The sequence below is a fragment of the Mizuhopecten yessoensis genome, unplaced genomic scaffold (assembly GCF_002113885.1).
Source record: "Mizuhopecten yessoensis strain PY_sf001 unplaced genomic scaffold, ASM211388v2 scaffold5547, whole genome shotgun sequence".
Lineage (NCBI taxonomy): Eukaryota > Metazoa > Mollusca > Bivalvia > Pectinida > Pectinidae > Mizuhopecten > Mizuhopecten yessoensis.
In genome coordinates, this window is record NW_018406103.1 from 1912769 (window position 1) to 1924923 (window position 12155).

General features: G+C 37.8%; 1 protein-coding gene across 2 annotated transcripts in view; it reads right to left on the minus strand.

Annotated features, from left to right (window-relative positions):
* Positions 1–114: 114 nt before the first annotated feature.
* LOC110450932 (peroxisomal acyl-coenzyme A oxidase 1-like) overlaps positions 115–12155 on the minus strand; it is a 35119-nt gene continuing 23078 nt past the window's right edge. For both annotated transcript variants that reach the window (XM_021498747.1, XM_021498746.1), the window contains exons 12-15: positions 8871–8976; positions 6863–7009; positions 3436–3642; positions 115–1896 (exon numbers count right to left, since the gene is read on the minus strand). In XM_021498747.1, coding sequence (XP_021354422.1) covers positions 1840–1896; positions 3436–3642; positions 6863–7009; positions 8871–8976 — 517 coding nt within the window. In that variant the 3' untranslated portion in view covers positions 115–1839. The remainder of the gene's footprint in view (positions 1897–3435; positions 3643–6862; positions 7010–8870; positions 8977–12155) is intronic.

Sequence of the window (12155 nt, forward strand, 5' to 3'; positions counted from 1 at the left end):
GGCAGTCCATGTAAAAACAACACTAACATATAAGTGGTCACAACATATTTATGTGTACATAAAGTAGATGATTAATTGATTACAGTTTACACCTATAAAGGTACATACACATTTGATTTTCTTTCGAGTGAAGTCACTGGCGGAGGACGACACTCGAGATCAGTGTTTTCAAACGGTTTACCTGTATTTCAAGGTTTAACCCTCAAATAATGACACTCAAAAAATACTTTGCACAACACATTGGATTCGGGTGCACAGCGAAATTTATCCTCTGCAAATATGTACTGAATACGAAACTGCGAAATGTTGACCCTGCAAATTCAAAGCACTATATAGTAATTTTCAACCTTAATTTCGCCCTCTGTAACGAGGGCAAATGAATCATTTCAAGGTATATTAGTAATCAACATAAATGATTACATCACTGAATATAAAGGGCAAAATAAACATTGGGTGAATATGGATTTTACAAGTGAAGGGCTAAAGTTTGGCAAGGTGAACATTTTCCGGTATACAGTATGTTGGAGCGCTAGGAGAGGTGACAAATCAAACAAAGGCGCATTACATTAAGGTTTTACTGCAGAATGTTGATCATAGCCTAGAGCCTCTTTTGCAAACCTGGTTCAAACAGTTTGTCTTTTTTTAAATGTAACATTTTTGGGGTATATACTGTATAACACGAAATGTTCGTTGGTGCTTTTCTTCATGGTTTGAAGCCATTAAGATTGTTTCGTGGTACAAACTTTCACGGATATCCTTTATTAATAAACAGTAGACACGTATATAATTCCAATTCGTTGTTTTTATTTTAGTGGTTCAATTACAACCACGAAAACCACAAATGTTTATATACAACGAACATTTCATGTTATACATTAAGTCCTGGCAGACCTACAGAAGTGTATGCAAAACTTGCAAGGCTTTGTCAAGGCTCTCCTGAAAGCAGCATCAGATCACTAGGTCCGACCTTATTTCATACAATAACAACTCTGGTCCAAAAGGTTCAACCGTTTGGATTGCGATAAACGACTGCAGCCTAGTTTTAACAAAATTACAATGAAAACATGGCAATGTATACAAAAAACTGTATCTAAATTATTTGAAATATAAAATCATCTTATCCCGTCCTGATTTTAGTGGGTTTTTTTCAAAATTCTATTTTAATAAGTCGTTTCCATGTAATAACACTAATGCTGTAAATAAATATCATTACAATTTTGAATAACTGAAAATATAAAATCTGTCTAATGCTCACAAATTTTAGCACAATCATGCTGTCTAAACAGATTAGTGTTATGATGAATAGGTGTACACACAATTTATACAACAAAACAATGTACAGAAACTTCAAATAGCACAATTAAAATTTCAGGAAATATTTAAAATGAAATATCCCCTTCAGTTGCATGTTCAAATAAGAAATACTGTGGTATACATGATATTAATTATTTTCATCTTATGAATTTAAACTCTTGCTCTTCTGGGGGGAAAGTGTATCATTGTAATTATCTTGTTGACAATTAATGTTAAATTCTCAAATTATGTATTTCCAGGAAAACTGCAAAAGAATGAGTTAAATCACCTATTTTTGTTCATTTTAAATCTAAGCAGTTATATTTTAAATTTTATTTTTAATAATTATGAAAATAACACCTAATATTACTAATTGTTCCTTTAAGTCAATGCTTGGTCCTCCACAGGAATATTATTCCATTATCGTTTCAGTTTTAATTGTATACATGATGCTTGAGTAAAGCAAGGAGAGACCACTCTCGTGTAATGTTTTGTCTATTACAGACTAAAGTGTAAAGCACACACTTGAATGTTCGATGCACTGGTCTACAATTTGCTTTCCTTCTTCAATGGTGCGAGGTACTTATGGAAGGAACTATGTACCTGAAACAAATGAAGTACAAAACAATTTACAGCAACAGTTGAGATTTATCAATGTGTAGCGGAACTAGATTGGGTTGATCGTTGGCGACCAGGTAGCTCAATCGTTAGGGCATCTCTGTAAGAGTCCAGAGGGTCCTGGGTCCAAACCCCGGTCTGGCCTAGCATTTTTCCGCTCCTACTACCGATTGAAGGAAAATTTGAAAAGAAAAACAGATTTTCTTCACAAGTCTTGAATTTAAACTTGAACAAGAGGACTACAGGGCCTGTATCTCTCACATGCTTGTTTTGTTATCTAAACTAGAGAATAATTTGAAAAAAACTTGGATTAGTTAAGGATCCCTGTCCCACTGCACTGTGGTTTTTCGTATGTACAGCAACCTCCTGATAATTTCATTTTGGATATAACTGTAGCAGATTTGGTCCGTGACACTTCTGTTGTCCAAATGGCTCAAAGAATTCAAACATGAACACAGGGAGAAGACAAATCTATCTTATATTATGCATAAAAAGAAAAGATAACTTAGCCAGCAATTGCCTAATTATGTTACTTTGAGACAGCCAAGATGTCCTCTAAAAGATTTTCCGTGATATTTTAACAAATTTATATCTACATTACCTGGGAGAAAGATCCTAAACAAAGCTTCAGCCTAATGTTCAAAATACATATGTAATAAAAAATCATGTGGCGCCTTATCCCGCATATCATATACTGTGGAGTTTATTCTCTCCTTCATATGCATCTGTGGACAAGAACAGGGTTTAAGATATGTATTTCTTCCCCATTGGACAGAGATAGCCATCACACTTCCGGCCTGGGAAAGATAAAGACGGACATATTCCACTTTCATAACAATTGTCTAATGACATGACATCAAAATGCATTGACATCATGTTGAAAATAGGAGATCACAGAAGATAACTCTGATTTGCTGGAAATTATACGTCGATCAATGTTCGCATTTCATGAAATAATCATTTTATTTGAGTTGGGAGAAAAATCTCAACCCTATAGGTAAGATTCTTTAACCCTTTCACCACTGTAGACCATAATGGACCCATCCATATCAATGCATGGTAAAGTCTACTAAAGTTACATAGGGGTGAAAGCGTTAATGTCTGGCTCTCGACAAAGTCTTGGACTAGACATTTAAGAATCTGATCCCATGGGGTAAGCTTCTTTAAATGTTACACCCCATTTAACGTGTGTGATGTCACAATGGGACAACAATGATCATTATCAATACCATGATGCAGAAAGTGTGAAACCTATTTAGTGGCTTCCGAGTTCTCCCTTGTGACTAGAATGGAAGGAAAACTCTTTCATGTCCAGAAGTGCAGGATAGGGGAATTCCACTTTTGGAATTTTTGGATAGGTGCAGAACCCTCAGCAAACCACAGGTTTTATTCAATTTGAAAAACTGGGCTAGGGTTGGATTTCCCTATCCTACACCCCTAGACATGGCAGAATCTTATAATCCAAATATGCCTATCCCATGTTCCATCACACGGCGGATAGCTAGTGTATACCTGTATACTTACATCTGTGTCATTAAGGGGAGACGACTTGGCGTACTTGTACAAGGCTTCGTACACCTGTCCGTCGTATCGTCCGAGACAACTGTGTAACTCGTTGTCGTGGTACTCAAAGGCATCAACAAAGGCGACGGCATTCGCCCTCACCTCCTCCAATAAAGCAGACAACCGTCCGTTCAACATGTTGATCTGGGTCTCGTTGAGGAACCCGTCCTAACAACAGAGAGAGGGAACTGTTACTATAGTAACAGAAAAACGTAACCGACAACATGCAAAATGGATTCAAAACCGAAGCTCTAGACAAATTTGATTTGGGGATAATACCAGGGTCTCGTGACTGAATTACCTGGTTAGTCTGAAGACCCTATGAACTGTCTGATTTCAGTAAGGGCTGATGAAGGCAACCAGAAGGTCGCTGAAAGTTACCCGTGAGACATGGTTAAATGGTCGTTTAATATCTCTAGTCAAATGTTCCCATCACCTGGCACCTTGATTTCAGTAAGGGCTGAAGAAGGCAACCATGAGGTCGCCGAAAGCTACCCGTGAGTAGTACTTAGTTGAGAGACATGGTTAAATGGTCGTCTAATATCTTTAGTCAAATGTTCCCATCACCTGGTACCTGCTGTCACAGACAACTTACACAGTTTTCTATTACACAGGAAAAACAAATACAGTTAACCGTTAAAGTCACTGAATCCTGGAAATTCCAGCGGTTACCTTCTCTGACATTCCAGCATCCTTATAATATTGTAAAATATGTGGATTAATTAGGTTGCCTTACAAACATCAGCTGTAGGGAATTTCCCTTTAGCTTAGCGGTAGAGCATAGTTTGTAATAGGACAAGGAAAAGTGATAAAGCTAGTGCCGGCGCCGGGGCTCGAACCCGCAGCCCTTGGCTCTCTGGTCTGATGCTCTACCGCTGAGCTAAAGGGAAATTTCCTACAGCTGACACTTGTAAGGCAACCTTATTAATCCACATCTTTTACAATATGTTGCAATGAAAATAAGGCTATGTGCTCTCCAGCTTGTGGATGATACAAACAGAATAGTTTAATCCTTGAGGTACATCAAAAGAATCATCCTTCACTTCGCATTAATTTTTTGTTAAAGTCTATTGCATCCTGTGTTCATGCTTACTATTGTGAATGCATATGTTCCTTGTGAATGTGTGTTATTTTGCTGCTATAAAATTCTTGTAAATGCCCTCAATATTTGAGAGCAAGTGTGTATTTATTATTGCCATCATGTCATTGTCATGTTTAAACGTGTGTAAAGCACAAAGGCATTGTTGCCTATTGCAAATTTAAAACAAGAGGCCCAGAGGGCTTGTATCGCTCACCTAAATGTGTTTAAAATATTTGGTATGAAGTAAAGATATAACACTCAATGGTTGATGCTGTAAGTACATATGAAATTTCAGAAAGATCCATCCAGTACTTGAGAAATAGCGAGAACAAACTCAAACAGAGCCCCACCCCTATGCCCCTAGGGGGGTCATACCCACTGTTTATACAAAAAGTCCCCTTGGCCCAAGGATGCTCCAGACTAAATAAGGATAAAATCCCCTAATCCCGATGGTCGAAGAAGGATTTTAAAGGTTTTACCTCTATTTCTCCTATTGGGCCCCGCCCTTCTGCCCCCTGGGAAACCACAACCACTGCTTATACAAAATTGAGTCCCCTTGGCCCAAGGATATGAAGCATCCTTGGGTGCTGTCATACGTACAGTACAGAAGAAGGTTTTTGAAGAATTTGCTATGTTTCCCCTATTGGGCCCCGCCCCTCAGCCCCCAGGGGTGCCACACCCACCATTTATACAAAATTGGTTCCCCTTTGCCCAAGGATACTCCACACCAGATATGGACCAAATCCTTTCATTCAGACAGAATAAGAAGTATTTAAAAGAATAATTTGCTATGCCTGCCCTATTGGGCCCCGCCCTTCTGCCCCCTGGGAAACCACAGCCACTGCTTATACAAAAGTGAGTCCCCTTGGCCATAGGAGCCAGACCAAAATAGGATAAAATCACTTAATCCCGAGGGTAGAAGAAGGATTTAAAAAGTTTTACCTTTATTTCCCCTATTGGGCCCACCCCTCAGGTCCCAGGGGGCACCACACCCACCGTTTATACAAAATTGGTTCCCCTTTGCCCAAGGATACTCCACACCAGATATGGACCAAATCCTTTCATTCAGACAGAATAAGAAGGATTTTAAAGAATAATTTGCTATGCCTCCCCTATTGGGCCCCGCCCCTCAGCCCCAAAGTGGGCCACACCCACCATTTATACAAAATTGGTTCCCCTTCACCCAATAATGCTTCAGACCAAATATGGACCAAGTCTTTTCATTCCTACAGAAGAAGAAGAATTTTAAAGAATTTGCTATATTTCCCCTATTGGGCCCGGCCCCTCAGCCCCCAGGGGGGCCAGACCCACCATTAATACAAAGTTTGTTCCACTTCCCCCAAGGATGCTTCTGACCAAATATGGAACAAATCCTTTCATTCCTACAGAAAAAGAAGGATTTTAAAGAATTTGCTATATTTTCCCTATTGGGCCCCGCCCCTCAGCCCCCAGGGGGGCCACACCCACCATTTATACAAAATATGTTCCCCTTCCCCTAAAGATGCTTCTGACCAAATTTGGTTAAAATCTACTGGGCCGTTCAGGACAAGTAGCGTTTTAAAGCAAAAGTTGACGGACGGACGGAAGACGGACGCTGCGCCATGGCATAAGCTCACTTGCCCTTCGGGCAGGTGAGCTAAAAAAAGATAAAAAAAAGTTATATCATCAAAAGAATCGCTTTGCAGTAAACTTGACGGACTTTGAGTTGGGTGTTGCTCTCCTTTTATTTTCAAAGGACAGGTATCAGCCCAGCGATTGGTCAGTTTTTTAACAAGTAAATGGCTAACTGTGTCTGTGCCTTCGATTTCTTCATGACATATTTCAGAGGTGCAAAGAACGTGAATGAGCGTAACTGTTGGAATTTTGAAGATGCAGTCACTGTATGTGCACATTACGAAATTGCTATTGTCACTCGAAATGATAATTGAATTGTTATTTTATCAGAAACATACATTGTAACATGTATTACTATTACATTTGAATTAAATTAAAACTATTCTAAGACCAACCTCGGGTCAATTCCAAAAAGTGGTCCCTTTAGGCAGGTATGTGGTCTCTTAATACAGGTTAGTACACAATAGAATCACAACAATGTCCGAGTCTCAGAGTGTAAAAAATACAATAAAAAACAAACAATGCTGTGAGGGAAACAGTAAAATTGTCACTCAGTGATTATCTACATCTACAGCATAATTAACTCATTCACACCTGAAATTTCATAATGAACTATTCCAACCTTTGAATTGGAATATTTCAAATGTGTCTTCAGGGGTGAATGATCATGAGTTAAGGGGTTAGGAATCTTACTTGAGAAAACTGTCCCATGTTCTCTATCATTCCATTGACAGCATACAGTCTGCATAAGGTTGTCAGAGCTGTCCTGACCTTGGGGTCAAGGTTTGCAGAGGTCACAAGATTGATGAAGGTCTTCACCACAAACAGATGACAGCTTGCCTAAAAAAAAGAAATTATTTTGTCTGCTCATTCGATTGAAATCTTTCTTGATTTAAAGAAATATTGAGGGATTTTCTGTGTATCTGTTTCTGGAATAAGTCCATACCTGAATCTTTGTACTACACTCCTATGTATTGACCAAAATTTACAAGACTCCAAGATTTGTTTATTACCAGGGTACTCTCAGACATACAAAGCATGAAACAAGGGGTCATGTATTCTTAACATTCATTGTACAAGGTGGACAACAATACATTCAAAGATCACAAATCAATTATCTGTACATTCAACAGTTGTTCTAGTCTTTTTAGGAATTAACTGATAATTGATATAGTACTTGTACATTGGGAATAGCAAATAAACTTTGCATTTTCATAAAGCTTCGGAAAGTATAATAAAATTTTGGTATGTAAAATTATCTGATTTGTTTAACTGATAAATGTGTTCACACTTAGACCAATAGTGAAACCCATCTCCAATACCGTTAAAACTTAGATTACATTTCTGAAATTATTCAAATTAAGCTTAAACAAAAACTCAAAATCTGCATTCTAAAAAAAGGACACATGAATAAAGTAAACAAGAGATCCCAGAGGGATCTTGGCACCCACCTTTGTACCATCTTCATTAGTTCTTTGTCAGTTCGATCTTTTCTCTTCTTTCCTCTAATCTGTTTGATCGAGTCATGTTAACAGTAAATGCACCTTGAGGTAACTTTTGATCTAAACTTAATACTGATGTGTATGAAAGCCAACCTTCAAAGTGAGTTTGTCATTTCACATATTTACTAGTACAGTACTTAATGTGAAAGAAATAGAATCGATCATTGCAATATGAGAAAGATCTGTTTAGTTCTTCTTTTAATCCATTTTGTTTTTATGATCAGTCTCAAAATATAACATACACAACGAGGGATCAAGGGGAACCTACATTTAAAATTTGAGAAAGATCCCTCCCGTACTTCCCGAGAAATAGCGATAACAAACTTTCACTATCAAAATCCAAGATGGCTGCCTGTCGGCCATGTTGTTTATCCGATCAGTCTCTAAAATTGCCCTGCACAGCTAGGACCAAGGGGAACCTACATATAAAATTTAAGAAAGATCCCTCTAGTTCTTCCGGAGAAATAGCGGTAACAAACCTACACTATCAAAATCCAAGATGGCTACCTGTCGGCCATGTTGTTTATCCGATCAATCTCAAAAGTTGCCCTGCACAGCTAAGGACCAAGGGGAACCTACATATAAAATTTGAGAAAGATCCCTCTGGTACTTCTTGAGAAATAGCGATAACAAACTTTCACTATCAAAATCCAAGATGGCTGCCTGTCGGCCATGTTGTTTATCCGATCAGTCTCAAAAGTTGCCCTGCACAGCTAAGGACCAAGGGGAACCTGCATATAAAATTTGAGAAAGATCCCTCTGGTACTTCCCGAGAAATAGCGATAACAAGAATTGTTTACGGACGGATGACGGACAACGGACGTACGACGGACCACGGACACAAGGTGATTTGAATGTTTCAGACACATTTCACACATTTTCTACCTCATTAGGATCAGGATATAGAGAATTAGGGAGATCTTCCTCATCAGAGGTTTCAGAGGTTGACACCTATGTACACAGGTTTCCTGATTAAAAAGGTTCTATTTACAAAGAAATGTATACAGTGGGACAGCTGGTCCAAAATAAGTTTTATTTACCGTTTCACCTCTATGTTACTTTAATAAACTCCACCATAAATTGATATGGATGAGTCCATTATGGTCTACAGTGTTAAAAGGGTTACTATAAGACAGGGTTTTGGATTGAAAGGTTTTCAGATTTAGCAGGTTCCACTGTAAAAGGAAGAGCGCCATTACCTTAGCGGCCCACACCATCTGTATAGAGCTCTTGTTGGTGGAATCCCACACCTTATTTCCCGCCTTCATCCAGAAAGTTATGTTTAGTGCGGCTGCCTTGATTAGTCTGAAAATCAAATATAACTTTACAGATGACACTTAAAGGGAGTAATGCCGTATATTTCATACCCAGGAAACAGAAAATTAGTGCTATAAATGCATAAATATACCAAAAATAGAGACATTTGCGCGGCCATACTGTCAACTTTGTTGTATATGGACACAATTAACGGTATTGAACTCTTGTGTTTCTCGGCTGCTGTTTGTATACAGCGCTATGCCCGTTTACCTGGAAGACTGCCGAATAGATCACATGGTCCATCACGTGACAATTCTGTCTTGGCTCGTCACAGCAAAAATGGAAACTGATGTGTATGTAAACAAAGACACGTGTGTCATTTTTAAGTTTTACACCTTGTCTCTCTTTTCTTATGCATGTCTCGTTGCTGGATAATATTATTTTATCATAAAATAAACAAGGGTCATTGTAAATCACAATTGCCACGGATGATTATTGTTTATCATTAAGCATGTTAACAGACACTTTGTTTTATGACATTAAGGGACATTTCTGGCCTCATTGAGGATTTTGAATTAGTTAGAAAGTATTGAAATATGAAATATCAAATTCACTCGACAACTGGTTTAGGAGATATGGCATTACAAAGAGAGACATAAACCAGCATTTTCATAATAAAATATGTGAATATCGTCTGGTGTGCGCTATTTGGTTGAAAATTGACCATTTTGAAGGAAATTAAGTAAACACTTTTTAATTTTTGAAAGCCTCTGCATGTCACAAACAAAATAAAATTTGACATGCTTAAACATTGTCAAACCAGTGTTCATCCGTAGAAAGGAATTTTTGTTTGTCATGTGCGCAGGCTTTCATTTCTGCATCCTAACTGTCCATATTTCGTCTATTTCTGCGTAGCAACGTAATTTCGTTGCAATGGTAGGGCATCTATGCATGCGCATTGGAAAAAATGTTCACCAAGAAAGATAGCCCCAATTTACCAATATGGCCCCAATTTACCAATATGATGTTCATAACAGAAACTGGTAAATAAATTCAAGTTGATTTTTTTTAAGTTTTTATGAGGCCAAAAAATGACCCATAAGTCCTTTACCGTTGCGCGACCTACAGATTATTTTGATGTACATCAAAGGATCAATCTAGTCTCCTCGTCTCATCCACAGGGTGGAACACACTGAACCTTTGATTTTGATATGACATATCGAGGATGGTGGGGGATTGGATTTGCTTTGATAGCCATTGTTTCTTTGTGACAGCAGCTTGTATTTTTCACTACCCACTGGTTGAAGTTAACCTTTTCACCCCTAGGAAACTTTAGAAGACTCTACCATGTATTTATATGGTCTACAGTGGTGAAAGGGTTAAGCATCCTCTGAGCAGCAGACCAATATTGCAGGGATTATAATGCCATTATGAACGGTAAGGTGACCCAGATATGGTTCCCCGTTGTATAGGACTATATATCTCCTACATTTGAACTAATTACTTTTTCGTTCAATAATACAACAAAGGCTTCTAACTTTACAAATACATTGTGGCTCTCAGTTTATCAACACACAGGGTTTTATATACCACAGCGTCAACACATTAGGTACACAAAATTACATACTGGCCTCTAAAATTTGATAATTAGATACAATATGCCAAAAATGACCTAGAACTGTCATCTGGAGGATAACTAACCCCCTGCAGATGCTAGTAGTTTAAATATCATTTAGTGACCATGACCTTGGGGTTTCACATTATTTTGCATAAAGGACCTGTAACTCCCTTAAAAAGTGTTGAAATATGAAATTAAAATGCTGGTGCACCACTACATAATAGATACTGATCATTCAAGTGAAGTTTCAATAAAATCTGCCAGTTAGTTCAGATAAAATTTTCCCCACAAGTTATTTAGCATAAAGGGCCGTAACTCCCCTAAAAAGTGTTGAAATCTGAAATTAAAATGCCGGTGCACAACTTCATAATATACTGATCATTCAAGTGAAGTTTCAATAAAATCTGTTAATTGGTTAAGATGGAGATTTTCGGACAAGCTATTTCGCTTAAAGGGCCGTAACTCCCTTAAAAAGTGTAGAAATCTGAAATTAAAATGCCGGTGCACAACTACATAATAAACTGATAATTCAAGTGTAGTTCCAATTAAATCTGCCTGTTAGTTAAGAGCTTTCTGGACACGTTACTGCGAATGACATAAAGACATCCAGATAGACAGGGTCATTCCAGTATACCCCCCCCCAATTGTGTTGCAGAGGGTATAGTAACACTGCATCATACAGCCCTTCGTCCTTCTAGGACTTATCGGTGACAATAAAGGCCAAAGAGTCGGAAATCGAAATTGGTCTTTACAACTGTTAAAACAGAAAGGGATGTGCTTACATCACCCTTAATTTATGAATTTTCAAAATTTAGAGGAGAACTGGTTAATTTCAAATTTAATAATTACTAAAGAGTGTATATTTGGGAGAGTGCATAATATAAGGTTTAAAATTTTGTTACCAGATTCTGTTTCCATTTATGTGTGTACTTGTAATAGATGACGAATGAAATAAAATGTTGTTTATCCCAAACTGTGGATATTATAAGCCATGCCACTACTCAAAATAGATAACTGTGGCCAACAAGGTAACGGCAAACCTCATTGGCTAAAAATTCTACTAGGAGAGTCTGTTATATCTATAAAAATGATAGCTTTGTATACACAGTGACACATGGACACCGCACAGATCAATATACAATACAACTTTATTCTATGTTATAAGTGTTGATTGCTAAATGTATCTTTGTAACTGATAATTTGTAGCTTTGTTTGTCACATTATATTCTAATGATTCAACGTTTTTACAATCAAGTTTTTTGTGCACTTAACTCATTCACCCCTGAAGATACTTTTGAACTCTTCCAATTCAAGGGTTGGAATAGTTCATTATGAAATTTCAGGGGTGAATGAGTTAAACTGGTCCTACAAGGGACGACCAATATTGCGTACAAATAAAGTGGAATCTGCCAATGTTCGTAAACTGTTCATAAAAGAGGTAAAGCTCATTTATTATTATGATATTGTGATACAGCTGCTGACAGACATAAGACAAGAGGCCTAGAGGGCCTGTATCGCTCACCTGGATATCTAAGCAATCATGGCAAAACATTCTCCAAATGAGATCCAAGGGAATATGCCAGACCCCAAGGCCAATCCTTGAAGCATA